The sequence below is a fragment of the Ciona robusta genome, chromosome 1 (genome assembly GCF_009617815.1).
Source record: "Ciona robusta chromosome 1, ASM961781v2".
In the NCBI taxonomy this organism is placed as follows: Eukaryota; Metazoa; Chordata; class Ascidiacea; order Phlebobranchia; family Cionidae; genus Ciona; species Ciona robusta.
In genome coordinates this window covers 4,340,310-4,358,345 of record NC_143235.1, presented here as the reverse complement: position 1 = coordinate 4,358,345, position 18,036 = coordinate 4,340,310, and the positions used below count along the sequence as shown (strand labels likewise).

Genomic DNA, 18,036 nt, shown 5'->3' with positions numbered 1-18,036 from the left:
CGGTTTACAGATAATTTTGACTGACGTTTTGAATTCTTTTAAGCTGTGAAGTTTACTTAACCATGCGGGGGTCATTAAACCTTCAATGCGCGTAAAACATTACCGGCTAAACGTATTACCGTATTATTTCGTTGTAATTAACCAAAAAATATTTTTTAAAGTTACAGAATTTCTAAGAGTGAACCTATAGACGTTGGAATGCGGCAACATAGGTTCTGAGTAAGCTGAGATTTCAGGCATGAGTATTTCTCGTGCATTTTCAGGCGTCCACCTGGGGGGAAGTGGAGGTGCTTATGACGAAGAGGAATCTATATATGATGAATGGGGTTACCACAACTCTATGTATGTTAGTGTGGATTTCTTTCTACCAACAGGAATCTACATACCAATTGATATACCAAGGAATTCAACCATAAAAGAAGTGAAAAATGTAAGCAAGGTTTTATAATTTGGACAACCCATTAGTGACCGCGGGGTTGGAGCAATGTCTGTTAGGTGTCTTGCTCAAGGACACATACGCCGATTAGTATTAATATCGCAGTCGAGCATTGAACCTGGTACCCTTTGGTTACGATACAAGGGCCTAAACCGCTAAGCCACAGTGCCAGACCAAAAAATTGTATATTATCTTGTTTATATAAAAGAAAAATTATCCATGGAAAGTCATTTTCTGGTTGAAATTAAGTAAATGAATGATTGAAGGTCACTTTTATCTTAGCATTTCGGACTACCCAACATTATAACATAATTTAGGCAACCCATAAGTGACTGTGTTGAGTTGAAGCAATTGCATTTTCCACCCAAAGACATACTCTTTAGCTGCATCAATCTATGACCAAAGTATTTTCTGGTTACGAGGCAATAACTCCAGGCACTGTGATATCATTGTTATGACACGGATATAACAACAGTTTACGGCACTCTTATTTTACAATACTAGAGAAAATATTTTCTAATTTAAACAAAATATTTACAACAAAATTTATATATTATTTCATAGTAATTATATATAGTAAGTATAATTTTAGTTATATTTAATGTAAACATTTTTTCAGTTACTATGGCAAGAAGCAATCCACCATCCTTTATTCAGCAAGCTTCTCAACCCTGAAAGTTACACTTTCACATACATAACAAGTTTTGGTTTACCAGAGGAAATAGTTGATGAGAGTCGGCATCTCAGTGAGGTTTGTTATTCAAAATAATTGTAAATAATTTGAAAATATATCATTTAAAATAAAAATTCAAAGTAATGTTTAAAATATTTTAACTGAAAATATTTTTTTCAATTTTGTGACTAATTAAAATTGTTAAAATGATTTTTTGTGTCAAATACGGTTTATGCATGTTGTGTTGTTCCGTTCTATGTGGGGCAAGTCCTACAATGGACATGCCATGGGAACTAGAACTTAGGCCAATACAATTGGGATATTGGGCCAACTTACATCTAAATTACATGCTCTTTATAATGACTCACCATATGACATCATCTATATAGAATAAAATTTGCTTATCGCCCCAACAGCTACATAGCTTTCTAAAGTTTTTTTTTAAAGATTTTTTTACTCAAAATAATTTAAATAGCTTTTTTAAAAATATTTTCTTACTCAAAATAATTTAATTTTCAGTTTGATATTTTCCATGAACTGCCGGTGTTAAAACTCGTTCAAAGTAGAGGTAATATTGCAGAGAAACGAGTTATACAAGAAATCAATCACCTTACCTGCATTAAAAGTAAGTTTCATAACATATAGTAGGGTGGGGGACGATGGGACACTCTTTTATTTTGTTTTCTCATTCATTTGGTAGTAAACAAAGAACTTTCAATGAGTTAGAAATCCGTATTCGTTCGACTCACATAGACCATTCTTAATTGTTTAAAACACAATCAGGATATTTGGATATTCTGTGCTAAAGGTGTCCATCTTCCCCCACATTCCCATATTTATAGTAAATGGTATTTTTGGACCAGGGGTTCCTAAACTGGGTCGTGAAAAATTTGAAAACTTAAAAAAGGGTTGTGAGCGAAAAAGTTCAGATAGTGTTAGGGATAGATAATTTGAAAAAAAAATTTTTTTTTAGTTTTTTAAATGATATATTTTTAGATGAAACTGAATTGAATGTGGACAGTGAGAGTCGATCGTTTAGAAAAGACATGCGGGAGTTAGCTGCTCAAGCTTGTAAGGATCGAGATACTCTACACTGGAAAGTAAGTCTCAACTATGGATGAAGAATTTAGTAACACAGATATTCCATGTGCTGTGGTGGTCGTTTTTTTTTTCTGTTGCTATCAGGCAGGATGTCTGATGTAGCTCTTTTAAAAGCTTTGATTTAATTTACCAAAATACTGTTTTTTTACTTAAAAAGTCCAAAATAACCGAATATGTCGAAAAGCTTAATGTTTCTCTTACATTGCTCTTTGTAAAGCCATTATGGCTCTGTAATTTTATATAAGAAATACTTTTTATGAATTTTGAAATTTTTTTAAAAATATATATATATACAGTAGGAGTGTAGGACTCATATATATATTAAAACAGGACACGGTTTCATTCTATTTGCTTGTCCCATTTAATAGTAAACAAAAAAAAACTTTCCAAGAATTATAAAACCTTTTCCTCACAACTCTCATAGACCGTTGTTAATTGTTTAAAACAGGATTAGGATATTTAAACATAATGTGCTAAAGGTATCCCATTTCCCCCCACCCTACTATATATATGTAATATTTTTAATTACTTTCATGTTGTTTCAGTCACTTCTTCAACGCCATTTCCCTCCAACCATCATCCCATACCTCAACGAAAGTACTCACTACTTAAAAGATTTTGGCCTCATTCAATTAACATCAGAAAATTCCGAGGTGAGCTGCTTTAAAATTGACGTGTTTTAACAATGTAGGAATATATAGTTCTAGAGATTTTTGAGTTAAGTTACCAATTTACTGTTTTTTTCTATATTTTATTATTTAATAAGTAAAATAATTGCATGGTATTCAGACTTGGATGTTGTTTACTACTCAACAATAATATATAAGCATTTTTTTACATTTTGCATAAAACTGTGAAATAGGATTTTTTTATATTTACTGTGCCACAAACAGATTCAGAGGAGTTAAAATTTGTATGACACTAAAAAGTTTTACAAGCACTGGAATTTGTTATGTTTATTAAATAAAATGTGCCTTCATTCTGTACCAGAATTTTTTACTTGTTTTGCTTAAACTATAAAGTATATATTTTTAAATTTTACTGTACTACAATTAGATTCAAAGGAATTTAAAGTCATATGACACTAAAAAGTTTAAGAAACAATGAAATATGTTTATTAAATAAAACATGCTTTTATTCTGCATATACCAGAAATTTGTACTTGTTTTGCCTAAAACTATGTCATACATTTTTTCATATTTACTCTATCACAGATAGATTCAAAGGAGTTAAGTCGTATGACACTAAAAATCTGTGAAATATACTATGTTTATTAAATAAAACATGTTTTTATTCTGTACCAGACGGTATACACCATTAAAATCAACCCTTCGTGGTCAACGGAACACTTAACGGAAGTCGCACTCCAGACTTGGGTTTCGAAAACAAAAGCTCGCCTTCCTTCCACCAACAAGGACGATTATGTTTTGAAAGGAAATGGAAAAGAGTTTATTGTTGGGAATCACCCAATTTATATGTTTAAGGTTTGACTCATTTTTTATGTTAAATTAACTTGTTAATATCCAAAATGGGCCTATATGTATATATATATATAATAAAAATTTAGGTTAAATTTTAAATGAAAAATTTTGAAAACAAAAATTTAAATTCTATTAAAACGAATTAAAGTTTTTTAAAAAATTCGCGAAATGTAATATATTTTTTTAGTTCCTACGAAAAGCACTGGTATGTAAACGTGAAGGTATTGTCAGTAGCATCAAAGCACCTCCAGTTGTTTCTCTGGTTCATGTTGCAAGCGTGAGGAAAATTTTACCCCAGCAATACCAACTTTTAAAAAAAGTACAGGTACTATACTACTTGTTGGCTTAAATTAAAAAGGAATGTTTTTCTGTTTAGTGAAATACTAATGAATTGACCTCCATGTTAAATAATTGTCATTCAGTAAATTGTACTGGGACAGAGGCCCATTCGCCCATACAATATGCTGTATTTTGTTGCACATAACTGCACAGTTGAACTCTGCCCTAAACACAGGTTAGTCAACAACAGTCTTGCAAGACAACCAAGTGAAAGCGTTTTTCTTTCGCTTTAAATTCATACGAAACAAAATTAATAACTGTTCAATTTTCGGTGTTCCTCGTTGGATAAAATAAACGTTTCTTGTGATGTCATAAACAGCTTTGTTTTGACGCAGACGAACTTTGCCCCTCCTGTGCCAGAAAAACATCGAGCAGTTTGGTCACTATGGCAACTCGATGTTATGTTCAAATTAAGAATCATAAGAGCTGGTAACGTCAATGCAGGCCAAGAGAGGGACAAAAAGGTTTATTTACTAAACAATTATACTATCATATGTAGGCTTTATGATAATACTTCTGGAAAACATACTCCTAGCAAAGCTTTATTTCCATTTTGTCCTATATTTCGAATAAATTCCGTCTGCCCACACACGTCTGCTATTTATAAACCATAAATCATACGTAAATATTTGCTTGTTATTATAGCTAGTGGTCCACGTTGGTTTATACCATGGAACAGAAACGCTGTGTCCTACCACCTACACCAAAGAACCAGTAAAAGAGATGGCAGCGGGTGAGTCATGGCAGCTCTAATGTTTTATTCAGCATTGGTTAACTATGACTCATAATGTTGTTGTTCCCATTTCTTTTCCCATGGCCAGCAGACTTCTAAAGATAAAATGCTAAGTTATGAATCTGTAGTCTTTACAGTGTAGTACATATGAATGAATGTAACTTACTTTATCCTCACATCACATCGGAAAACGACAGTCGTTATAACATGGGTATTCCGTTTTATACACCTTGTGCGCGTACATAACTTAATGTTTTGTCTTTAGAAATCTGCTGTGGCTTGAAATATACCAATAACTTGTTCTTTCAATATATTATAGTAGGGTGAGGGAAGACAGGACACCTTTAGCAAATAATATCCAAATATCCTGATCGTGTTTTAAACAATTAACAACACTCTATGGGAGTCATGAAGCTACGGTTTTATAATTCTTTGGATGTTTTTTGTTTTAATATCAAATTGGACAAAAATAGAACGAAAGCGTGTTCTATTTTCCCCCACCCTACTATTATGATGCATCACTTCCTAATGCTGGTAACCCCATTCATATGTCAATGAATGACAGATTACTTAACGTGTTTATCGTTTGTTACATTCCAGCCATACTTGCTCTGTGGGGCTTTTTAAATTTAGTTTATTGCTTTATTGCACTACCTATCGTGAATTTTATTGTAATTTAATTTAGCATATCATATACTTCATTCTGTTAGTAAATTCTGGCCTAAAAACTTTGGTTTTGCCAGATTTTATTGCGTTAACCTACCTCTACCATTTTTTGTAATTTTTGCAATTCCAATTAGGTGATCTATTTTTTTAAAACATATTAAAATGTTGGGTTTTTATATCATTTAGCGCTCTGTGTGTGGCCTGCACAGACCATTTGTCAAATGCAATAAAAAAAAAAGTTTTCTTTTTTCAGGTCCAGAGCGTGAATTAAATTCCCCCCAAAAAACAAAAGTTTTTTTTCCTGGTTTAGAGCGTAAATTAAATCTAAAAAAAGACCAACAGTTTTCTTTTTCCTGGTTCAGAGCGTAAATTAAATCCAAAAAAATGATCAAAAGTTTTTTTTTCCTGGTTCAAAGCGTAAATTAAATCTAAAAACAGACCAACAGTTTTTTTCCTGGTTCAGAGCATAAATTAAATCCAAAAAAAGACCAAAAGTTTTCTTTTCCTGGTTCAGAGCATAACGCGCAAGACATTTAAACTAAACACACCAAAAGTTACCATGATGAGTCCTACTATGTTACAGGGAATGAGTACCAGTGGGATGAAGAATGTTTCTTTGATATAAATGCAGTTAACCTTCCTCGAAATGCGATGCTTTGTCTCGCTATCTGCTCCAGCAAACGAAATGTTGGTGGGAAATCTAAAAGAAAGGTAAATAAAAAATTTTACCGAAAAATTAACAGTTTTTCATTTTTTTTAATAAAATTACAGAAATTCATTTTTTAACAAATTTTGGGAGTTTTAATTAAATTTTTGCACTCAAAAAAATACTCAACAAAAAAAATTAATAAAAAACTAACAATTACTCAGATTTTTTAAATAAAATTACAGAAATTAATTTTTGACTTAACTTTGAAAGTCAGCTCAAAAAAATACCCAATATGCGACATCACCTATTACTAGGGTAGGGCTAATATGATGGTTTACTGAAAACTAAGCTTTTCTCAGTTTTTTTTGTATAAAATTACAGAATTTTTTTAAAAATAATTTTTAATTAAACAGAATTTTTGAAATTAAACTTTGATTAAATTTTAGGAGTCAACTCAAAAAAACACTCAGCATTCTGCATCTCCTATTGCTTGGGCTAATATGATGGTGTTTGATTTCAAAAGATACCTCAAAGCTGGCTTGGTATGTATGTTTAAATACACTTATCAATGTCCCAATTGTAGTTGGTCATACAGACTCGTACCTCCGTAGTACATTATATGTTTTATGCTTTAAATGTAAAATCATTGATTTTCCAATGAAATTCTCATAAAACTTATGTACTTGAGTAGTTCTAGTGCTGCTGATGCGCAGGAAACTTTTATCTTGCGATTTCTATGTATGTGCTGCAGAATCATCAAATATAACATAACTTAGTTGGTAAAACAAAACTCAATTCCCTTAATTTTTCCGTAAAAATATTAACAAAACTATTTTTCCAAAAAAACATTTTTTTTCTAAGTAATTTGCAATTATTACTTTTTTTTATTTTTAACTTAAAATTTTTATTTTCAAAATTCTCAAAAAGTTTTTATTTCTTTCATAGTACCGGTTAAACTGCTGGCAAGTGAACCACGATAATCTTGACTCGAATAACTTGAGTCCTCGTGGAGGAGTAATGCTTAATCCGGATGTTGAACAAGCTGCTTTCATCGAGATAATGATGCCAGAGTACCAAGCCACCATCATGTATCCGTCTCTACCAGAAGTAAGTTATAAAGAATGTTTAACACAGCGTTTCTTAAACTGAGATAAATTCCTCATATTTAGAGGGTAAATGATAAAATCTAAAAGAAAGAATCACCCACAAAGTAACACACATGGTAACCTAACTGCTGGCACGAGGTGTATCAACATTGTGTGATAATGACTGTCGTTTTTAAGCCACGTGAGGATAAAGTAAGTTACATTCATTCAAATAGGCTACCAATCAAAATCCACATCAGTTGACGGGACAAAAAATTGTGCAAATTGTAGTACTTTACCAGACATTGAACAAGTCGGTGCCAAAAAAGCAAGCGCATCCGTCGCATAAAATATAACTGATGTAATTAGTTTTTTCTCCCCATTTAATAAATGAGCTATATTACATATTTGTGGTAAATCTGATAAGCATCTTTGTTAAAAGGGTAAAACATACAAACAAGTTTAAGAACATGCCTGACAGATATGACAAATACAATCATTTATTAATAACTTTCATGTTTCTTATGAAAACAAACTTCAACAAATTTCTATAACATAAGTGCTACTAAATATTTAGCAAACACAAGTCTATTGAATTATGCAATATATATGTAATTATGTATATATATATTTATATAGCTGTAACATAAGTATTGAATTTAATTGTGTAGGATATTTTTTAATAACTTAGCTGAAACACACATATTTCGGAAATTCATTTTAATTACTTAAAAAGGGATATTTTAATCTAATATTTTTGTATAAAAAAACATAAAAACTGTTTTAGAATTTTGTTTTTGCAATAAAATAACACAGCTGGGTTTTTATTTGAAAGTTTTGTACTTGGTCATTTAGATAAAATCTTATTTCGATTAAATTATGTTAGTCATAGGCATGTAGTAAGTTCCATGGAAAATTCCTTTTATATGAGTCATGTATTGTTTCTAACAATAATGTACGTAGTGTTAATTCAGCACAAATATACTTTGTACAGAATGTGTTGTATTTTGTACAGAATATGTTGTATTTTGCACAGAATGTGTTGTATTTTGTACAGAATGTGTTGTATTTTGTACAGAATATGTTGTATTTTGTACAGAATATGTTGTATTTTGTACAGAATATGTTGTATTTTGTACAGAATGTGTTGTGTTTTGTACAGAATGTGTTGTATTTTGTACAGAATATGTTGTATTTTGTACAGAATGTGTTGTATTTTGTACAGAATATGCTGTATTTTGTACAGAATATGTTGTATTTTGTACAGAATGTGTTGTATTTTGTACAGAATGTGTTGTATTTTGTACAGAATGTGTTGTATTTTGTACAGAATATGCTGTATTTTGTACAGAATATGTTGTATTTTGTACAGAATATGTTGTATTTTGTTGTAATTTGCACAGAATGTGTTGTATTTAGCAATACATATACAACGTACAACATTTAATATAAAAATACAAACACAGGTGTTAGAAGAAGCAGCTCGTCAAGCAGTTGTTCGTGAAAGCAACTTAATGACGCGAGGCGCTTCCAAATCTCACATGACACAACTGGATGAAGTTGTTAGAAAAGATCGTTTCGACGATTTATTTGATGATGATAAAAGTTTGTTGTGGTAAGGTGTTTGCTTTGCGTTAATTTCATCATTGACTTTGTATGATTAAGATTGTTGTGACAATAAACACATTAGGTCATGTGTAACAGTGTTACGTCATGCTCTTTGTTTGTATAGTAGATATAAATGGATAAATTGTATTGCATGTTAATATTGAATGACTGAATGAATGTAACTTACTTTATCCTAGCCTGGTTAAAAAATGATAGTCGTTATAACACGTGTGTTTTGTTTATTACACTTCGTGACAGCTTTTGAGTTACCAAGTATGTTGCTTTGTGGGTGATTTTTTTATGTGTGGCCGATAATTTGGACAACCCGTTACTGACCACTGGGTTGGAGCAATTGCTGTTAAGTGTCTTGCTTAAAGATACATACACCCACAAATGCCACAATGGTAGCAGCGACGAGCCTTGAACCCATAACCTCTGGGTTAGAGGCAGACGTGCTAACCAATTGGGCTACTTCGCTGGATAATAATATCAATATTGACCTGAAACTTTTTCAGGCGATTACGAATCGACTGTAGGGAAAAATATCCTGAAGCTCTTTCAAAAGTTCTCGCATCTGCAAAGTGGAATTCATACAAGAGTGTTGCCATGGTAACAATTTATTGTTATTTATTTAAAGCATGTGTAACATTTTTTTCACATATTTCTTGGAACATTTATTTTCCAGAATTTTACAGTGGAAATAAAACAAGAACACTTTTATACTTATTTTATGTTGTTTTTGCATGCCTTGCTTTAAATTCATTAATTGTAAAATATAGTAGGATGGGGGAAGACGGGACACCTGTTTATTTTATTTCTCATCCCATTTATTTGGTAGTAAACAGAGAGCATTCAAAGAATTATAAAAAAATATTCTCACAACTCCCATAGACCATTGTTAGTTGTTTAAAACACGATCAGGATATTTGGATAGTACGTGCTAAAGGTGTCCCATATTACCCCACAGTACTATATCTTTGTATTTATTAATTATATTTTTATGGGTTGCAGTAAAAAATGAATAAATTTTTGTTAACAGGTGCAAGCAATGCTTAATTCATGGACACCTTTGTCACCGGAGCGCGCCATGGAGCTGTTGGATTGTCAGTTCGCCGATGAACATGTGAGGGACTTCGCTGTGAAGTGTTTAGAAAATTTAAGGTGATTATTAATGTAACTTACTTTATCCTCGCGTGGCCGGAAAACGATAGTCGTTATAACACAGGTTTAACACCTCGTGCCAGTTTATGATTTACCATGTATGTTACTTTGTGGTTTTTTGTGATTTTTTATTTTTTTATGTATGGCTGATAACTTGGACAAGTGGACAACCCATTAGTGACCACTGGGTTGGAGCAATTGTCGTTAAGTGTTTTATCCAAAGACACATACGCCCACAATGGTAGCAGCATCGAGCCTTGAATCCATTACCTCTGGGTTACAGGCAGGCGCGCTAACCACTATGCCACGGCGCCGGAATGTGATTAATGCATCCGAACTTCAAATTTCTGCAAGCAGATAACCCCTTTAAATACCATAGATCAAAGACAAAAGAAACTCTATAAATTTATTACCTTTTTTTCGCTGTGTAGCAATTAGCCTGTTCCTATGTTACCGAGATTATTCATAATGGATTCAAGGGCATGCATGTGTACTTTGCATACCCGTGTTAGGTGAAATATGTGATTTTATTAAGGTTTATAGTGCAGTGGTGTAAGTTGGGACACCTTTAGCACATAAAATCTAAATATCCGTATTTTAAACAATTAACATTGTTCTATGGGAGTCGTGAGGATACGGTTTTATAATTCCTTGAATGATTTTTTGTTTAATACTAAATGGGACAAGCAAATAGATTGAAAAACTGTCCCATCTTCCCCTCCCTACTATATATAAGCAGGCATTGTAAATGTATATTTTTTTTATTTTTTCTGCAGAGATGACGAACTGCAACAATACCTTATGCAGTTGGTTCAAGTTGTTAAGTTCGATTCTTACCTGAACAGTAGTTTAGTTCGTTTCATTCTTCGTCGTGCTTGGAGCAACCGAAAAATCGGACATTTTCTGTTTTGGCATTTAAAGTAAGTATATTTAAATAGGTCTTTGATATGTTTTTAACTTGTTATAAATTTCGTGAATCTGACCCTAATATGATGCTCAAAGTTGAACGATTCTTGTTTAGTGAAGTATAGAAAGGATCTGGTGCTACGAAAATGTAACGGACAAAATTCCAACCAAAAAAAAATCCAACCAAAAAGTCCAATTAAAAAAATCCAACCAAAAAAGTTCAATCAAAAAATTTCAATTAAAAAATTTTAATATTCGGGCGAAGTATATATCTTCAAAAAGTCCTTGGTTGGACTTTTTCTCTGTTACATTTTAGTAGCACCAGATCCAATATGTTTTTCTGTGATAAACGCTGGAGAAGAAATGTATGTAAAATAGGGACTAATGGATTAAGAATGGAAGTCACAACCCAAAACAAAAGAGCGGCGTTTAATCACCCACAAAGTAACATACATGGTAATTGTAAGCTAGCACGAGGTGTTTGAAACAGAACACCCAGGTTATAACGTCGTTTTTCGTAACGTTGTTTTTCTATCGTTTTTCGGCCACATGTGGATAAAGTAAGTTACATTCATCCATCTGATTTGGTTATTTTGTCTACTATACTATTTCTCAAAGCATTTTTACTGTATGCCATTATTATACAAAAGTTGCCACACTGACACTCTATTAATGTATTTCTTTAGTAGATGAACTTGAATGAATGAATGTAACTTACTTTACCCTCGCGTGGCCGGCAAACGACAGTCGTTATAACACTGGTGTTCTGTTTCATACACTTCATGTCAACTTATTTGTAAAAAAGTGGACCTAGTGTGATAACAATTATTTCTGTTTCAAAAGAGCGGAAATTTCGAACACGTTGTTAAATCTTCGTTTCGCGTTGATCATGGAAGCTTACTTGTACGGGAACTTACCGCATGTGAAGACTTTGTATAAACAACAAGAAGCGCTCAATAAAATGAGAACTTTGAATGAAAGGGTAAGTCCGTGGGTGGATTTATTAAACCAGTGGTTCTTTAACTTTTTTGTTTGCTTTACTCTTCTAACAAAGATGCTTATCAGATTTTCCCCCAATATGTAATATTGCATTTATTAAACAGCGAAAACAACTAATAGCATCAATTATATTTAATGCGACGGATGCGCTTGCTTTTGCTTAAAGAATAAGAGGCTAGCTTTGGATTTTACAAATTTAAATTGGAAATACCCTTTTTGTTGTTATTTATATTTTAACTCTATTGTATTTTCATATTTTTTTAATTTCATATTAATATTTAAAGTTCAAGTTCATTCTTTTAACTAAAATTTTAAAAAAAAAGTAACTAAAATTAAAAAAACGTTAAACTAAAATTAAATTTTTTTTTTTTTTAACTTAAATAAAAAAAATGACTTGAATTTGAAAACCTTAATTCCCAGGTTAAAGGATCTGAGTTTAGTCAAAAAGATATTAAAGTTCGGGCTCGACAGGCATTGAAGGATACGGCGAACCAGGATTCATTTAAAGAAGCTCTTACTAGTGTTGAATGTCCTCTGGAACCTAACTTGGACTTGGAGGAATTACTGTAAGTTATAATATAATTCAGGATATTTAACAAATTTATTTTATTTTTTAAATTATATCTATTCAAACTGTGCTGCCAATATGGTGTAATGGTGACGCATTTTATCTAAAACATTATTTTTTTAATAATAAGCGTGTTTTAACAACTGTTGTTTTACTGTTACTACTGTCTTTTCGCTTTTGTAAACTCTCCCGTTCTTCGTTAACATGACTGAAAAGACAAAATAAATTTCATTCATTTGTTTAATATATATTATAGTAAGGTGGGGGGTGACACCTTTAGCACATATTATCCAAATATCCTGATCGTGTTTTAAACAATTACCAACGGTCTATGGAAGTCGTGAGGATACGGTTTTATAATTTATTGAATGTTCTTTTTTTACTACCAAATAGGACGAAAAAATATAATGAAATGGTCTCCCATCTTCCCCACCCAACTATACAACTTAGAATATTTAAAAGTCTTTTTCTTTTTTTTTATATTTTAATTTCTAAAACTGTATGGTTACTAAAAAATTGGGTTCTCTGGATTTTCGAAAATCTTTTGAATAAAAATTTTTCTATTTAGGAAAAGTTTTAATATAACAAATTTTTTGTTTAGTGTTGAAAAATGCAAAGTCATGAACAGTAAAATGAGACCTCTATGGTTGGTTTTCAAAAACAAGCAAGTACAAGACGGAAGCATGAGCGTTATCTACAAAAACGGAGATGGTACGTGATTGTTTATTGCCGAAAAAAACGAACATGTTTATTCTATTTAACAACGCTTTGTGGCAAAGTGGTTAGCGCGCCTTGCCTTTAACCCAAAAGTAATGGGTTCAAGGCTCTTCGCTGCTACAATTGTGGGTGTATGTGTCCTTGGGCAAGACACTTAACAACAATTGCTCCAACCCAGTGGTCACTAATAGGTTGTCCAAATTATAAGCCACATATAAAAAAATTCTGTCGCTAAAACTTTTTACCAAGATATTTCTGTAAATCTAGTAGTTTGTTGAAAAAAAAACGTATAATTTAACATTTTGTGTGAATTTTAACATTTTCTGTGATTTTACTATTTCTGGGAAAAGTATTTTGGTCATGGAAATACATTTAAAATATATAGCTCTTATAGCTCCCTGACTCCTAGGTTAGCTCCTTTGGCTCTGTAAGCCTTAGTGCCTGGGTGTTGTCAGATATGCTACATTACTTCAAAATGTCAAGAAATTACTGTTTTTTTTATTAGATCTTCGCCAAGATATGCTGACTTTACAAACCATATCTATCATGGATATGCTGTGGAAAGCTGAAGGTTTGGACTTGAGAATGATCCCGTATGGTTGCCTTGCAACTGGGAAAGGCACGGGCATGATAGAAGTAAGAAATAATAATAACTTTACTTGTCTCTTTGATTCTGGTAGTGAAGATTTAGAAACATTTTAAGCAAAAAGACAGGATATAGCGACAAAACTATAATAACTTTATTTTTCTTTTCGATTCTGGTAGTAAAGATTTTGAAATATTTTAAACGGAAAAACAGGATACAGCGACCAAACATTAATCAATTTATCTGTCTCTTCGATTACGGTAGCGAAAATTTATAAAATATCTTAAACGAAATGACAGGATACAGAGACAAAACAATAATAACTTTATTTTTCTTTTTGATTACGGTTGCCAAAATTAAAAAAGCAACTGGGAAATGCACGGGCATGATAGAAGTAAGGGATATTAATAACTTGATTTGCCTTTATTTTTGCATTGATCCTTCATTCTGGGCCTGAGATGACATGTTTGATGTGTTAAACTAGAACTAGTTTACTGAATGCAACCTGTTTATAATTTTTTATAGGTTGATAGCAATATTAAAAATATTAACTTTATTTGTCTCTTCGATTACGGTAGCGAAGAAATAGAAATATTTTAAACGGAACAACAGAATACAGCGACAAAACAACAGTTGTTAAAACACGCTTACAATTAAATTTGCCGAGTATTTAAAAAATTTGTACAGACCAGATCATTTTTTTACCGGGAAAATTTTACTTAAAAACCATTCAGCAATAGGCAACAAACCTGGGGTGGCATGGTGGGCAGATTGCCCCCAAATTTTTGCAGTGTTTTAATCAGTCAGAATTACAAAAAAATGTTTTCGAACAAATAGAAAGATTAGAATAAAAAAGTTAGCGATTTGATACCGCAATATTAGAACATTTTTCAAAATAATTAAATTTCTGTTTTTCTTTGTTTATTGTAGGTAGTCACGCATTCAAATACAATAGCCAACATACAGAAGACAAGAGGTGGAAAAATGTCGGCGTTCAGACACCAAACGTTAATTGAATGGCTTGAACAGAACAACTCAACCCCGTCAGAGTAAGTTGTTTTTTTTGAGTTACTTTTTCACTATGTGTAATATAGTATGTGTGAAGTACTATTTTGGTAACAGTATTAGGGGCTGTACACAGTATCTGGCATGCAAATTGGCTTGCGAAGTCATATGCAAACCCATTACTGAGTTCCGCATGCGGCAGCAAAATCCGGACAAAACAGACAAAACGGATGAATTCCAGATACTGTGTACCTTTAGGGGTTGTTTTCGTAGCACCAGATCATTAATCTCTGCTGGAAGTACTTTTGAATCTTAATTTGTTATTCGTATATATTTTACTGTAGATTTGAGCAAGCAATAGAAAACTTCACGTACTCCTGTGCTGGTTATTGTGTGGCCACGTTTGTGCTTGGTGTGGGTGATCGGCACTCTGATAATATTATGGTCACTGAGAAAGGACAGGTTCGTGATTTAGTGTTACACTAATATTTTAATGTTATTTAATCATATTTTTTATTAATTTTCATACTAAAATGTTGTTTCTTCTGCTACCAGGCATAAAATATAGACTTTTAATATAAATCAAACAAGTAATATAAATTAAACTTTAATTTTATTCCAAATTTTATCGACTATTTGGTAAGATTTATTCAGGGCTTATTACATTATGCCAAACAATGATAAAATAAATATTTTTACAACGTTTTTTTGCATTAAATTTGGACACACATAGGTAGTTTTTTATTAATTTGATTTTTATTATTGTATTAGTAAAAAAAAGTTATATTTTTTTACCTTATATTTTTTAACACAGCTTTTCCACATTGACTTTGGGCATATTCTTGGAAACTTTAAGACTAAATTTGGAATCAAAAGAGAGAGAGTTCCGTTTGTTCTTGCGCACGACTTCGTTCATGTTATCAACAAAGGGAAAACCAACAACAAGGCTGATTTCGATCAATTCCGAAAAGTAAACACATATATGTGAATATAGTATAGGCCATAGGGTGGGGGAAGATGGGACACCTTTGCATTGTCTTTTCTCGTCCCATTTAGTAGTAAGCAAAAAAAATTTTAGGCATTATAAAACTGTTTCCTCATGACTCCCGTAGACCATTGGTAATTGGTTACAAAAAAACAGGATATTTAGACATTATGTGCTAAAGGGGTTCCGTTTTTTCTCACCCTACTATATATACCGGATTAAAAAATTTATGCTAAACAATAATGCCCTAATAATCACTAAAAGTATGTTTGAAGATCCCTTTAATAGTTTTTTTTACAACACAAGCAAAATTGCGAAACTTTTTAAAACATCTATTAAGCAAAAAAAGTTTAATTTTTGTCAAAAAAATATTTAATGTCAAATTTAAAAATATATATATATATAAAAATATATATATAATATGGACACACATCCATATTATATATATATATTTTTTGCCATTTTATGCACTAAATCAGTAAATAATTTGCTTGCCTTTTGTGGTCTGTAATGTTTATTCATTACATTTTAGCTTTGTGATAATGCATTCTGTATTCTGAGAAAGAAGGGTTATCTGATCATTACATTGTTTGCGTTGATGCTTCATTCTGGGTTGCCTGAGATGACATCGTTGGTATGTTTTACTATGTGTATCTTCTTATATTCTCGCGTGGCCGGAAAGCGACAGTTGTTATAACACGAGTGTTCTGTTTCATACACCTCGTGCCAGCTTACGAGTTGCCAAGTGTGTTCCTTTGTAAGTGATTAGTATTGGCGCAGTAGCACAGTTGGTTAGCGATCCTGCCTCTTACTCAGAGGTAATGGATTCAAGACTCACCGTTGCTGCCATTGTGGGTGTATGTGTCCTTGGGCGGGAAACTTAACGACAATTGCTCCAACCCAGTGGTCACTAAAGGGTTGTTCAAATTATCAGCCATACAGAATAAAAAATAAAATTAGTATTTTTTAAGGTAGACCACTGCAGCTAAAAAACTTTATGATATATATATTAAAAAAATTTCTTTTTTTTAATTTTTAAAATTTTTTACAGGACCATTTAGAATACTTGCGTGAGACCTTAGCCCTCCACTTAACAGAACAGAAAGCTCTGCAACAATTCCGCAGCAAGTTTAATAAAGCCCTCACTGATGCATGGGCTACCTCAGTTAATTGGTTCTTTCATAATGTAGCACGGGATAACACGTGATAAGACAACAATTTCCCCTTTCTAATTTTATTGCCAAACAAAACAGAGTATCTGATTTTTTTTCTGAGTTTTAAAGTAGGTTGCTACACTTTGCACGTCCTACTGCATTTTTCCAATTTGCTTCGTTATTTAGAGGTTCTTTCTTATTATTGGAGGGGCTTTTTAAATAGAGACGTTTAATGTGCAATCATACAATCGTGCCTAAATTTCTCCTTAAACGTTATAGCAGCCTGCCCGAAAAAATGATGAATATTTGTCCGTCATGCTTCAACAGACAGTATTGTTTCTTTGCATTCTTTCTTTTCAATATTGTACTTGTAGAGAAATCTTGGGAGAATTAGGCGCATGTCCATTGTGATTATTGTATTGTGCGATGTATATACGACACAAATACCACACTAATCAGTAGCCAATCATACGTTATCATTCTAATTAAGTAATTTACTTACACGGAGTTTTAGTTGAGAAATCGCTATGTTGGATAACCATCTAACTGTCTTCAAGCGATGTGTGATCACTACTTCATGCAGTGTAATGGAATTTTGATGATTTATCCACTGTTCCTGTGTAATTGTTCAATTAATAAATTATATACTTGGTTGTATGTGGGGATTTTCAAAATAGATTGTTATATATTGCTTGAGTGTTGTAGCACAGTTGGTTAGGCGCACGTGCCTTTAACCCAGGGGTAATGAGTTCAAGGCTCTACGCTGCTACCATTATGAGCAAATGTGTTCCTGGGCAAGACACTTAACAACAATTACTTCAACCCAGTGGTCATTATTGGGTTGTCGAAATTATCAGCTACACATAAAAAATCCCCAAAAAATATTGACCCACAAAGTTACATACTCATAAGCTGGCACGAGGTGTATGCAACAGAACACCCATGTTATAACAACTCTCAGTTTCTGGCCATGTGAGGATAAAGTAAGTTACCTTCATGCTATATGAGGAAGTACCTTTGAAGATACTGGTTTAGTTGTGGCACTTACCAACAATACCTTAGCCAAAGAAACTTAATGGTAATTGCTCTAACTCCTTCATAAGTTGTTCAAATTTCCATGATAATTTGCCCATAAAGTTATGTATGTTATAACTTGTAAGTGGGCAAGATGCCATAACAACTGT

General features: G+C 32.4%; 1 protein-coding gene across 1 annotated transcript; it reads left to right on the top strand.

The window, feature by feature from the left end:
- The first annotated feature begins 131 nt into the window (after positions 1 to 131).
- On the top strand, positions 132 to 17,509 carry LOC149741618 (phosphatidylinositol 4,5-bisphosphate 3-kinase catalytic subunit delta isoform-like). The gene is made up of 25 exons (XM_089893833.1): positions 132 to 430; positions 1,056 to 1,187; positions 1,629 to 1,734; positions 2,106 to 2,209; positions 2,756 to 2,863; positions 3,515 to 3,694; positions 3,879 to 4,016; positions 4,366 to 4,494; positions 4,676 to 4,763; positions 6,013 to 6,140; positions 6,525 to 6,620; positions 7,024 to 7,185; positions 8,630 to 8,778; positions 9,287 to 9,380; positions 9,811 to 9,932; positions 10,709 to 10,852; positions 11,682 to 11,820; positions 12,258 to 12,403; positions 13,007 to 13,116; positions 13,628 to 13,758; positions 14,639 to 14,757; positions 15,058 to 15,175; positions 15,528 to 15,683; positions 16,231 to 16,332; positions 16,750 to 17,509. The coding sequence occupies exons 1-25, from the start codon at positions 239 to 241 to the stop codon at positions 16,903 to 16,905; spliced, it is 3,249 nt and encodes a 1,082-aa protein (XP_089749959.1). The 5' UTR covers positions 132 to 238; the 3' UTR covers positions 16,906 to 17,509.
- The last annotated feature ends 527 nt before the right edge of the window (positions 17,510 to 18,036 follow it).

What these genes read in the sequence shown, in the direction of transcription:
- LOC149741618 (XM_089893833.1), top strand. Translation starts at nt 239, where the DNA reads ATGAGTATTTCTCGTGCATTTTCAGGCGTCCACCTGGGGGGAAGTGGA. An exon ending in GAGATACTCTACACTGGAAA is followed by an intron (nt 2,210 to 2,755) that starts GTAAGTCTCAAC and finishes ATGTTGTTTCAG; the next exon opens with TCACTTCTTCAACGCCATTT. An exon ending in GTGGGAAATCTAAAAGAAAG is followed by an intron (nt 6,141 to 6,524) that starts GTAAATAAAAAA and finishes ATTAAATTTTAG; the next exon opens with GAGTCAACTCAAAAAAACAC.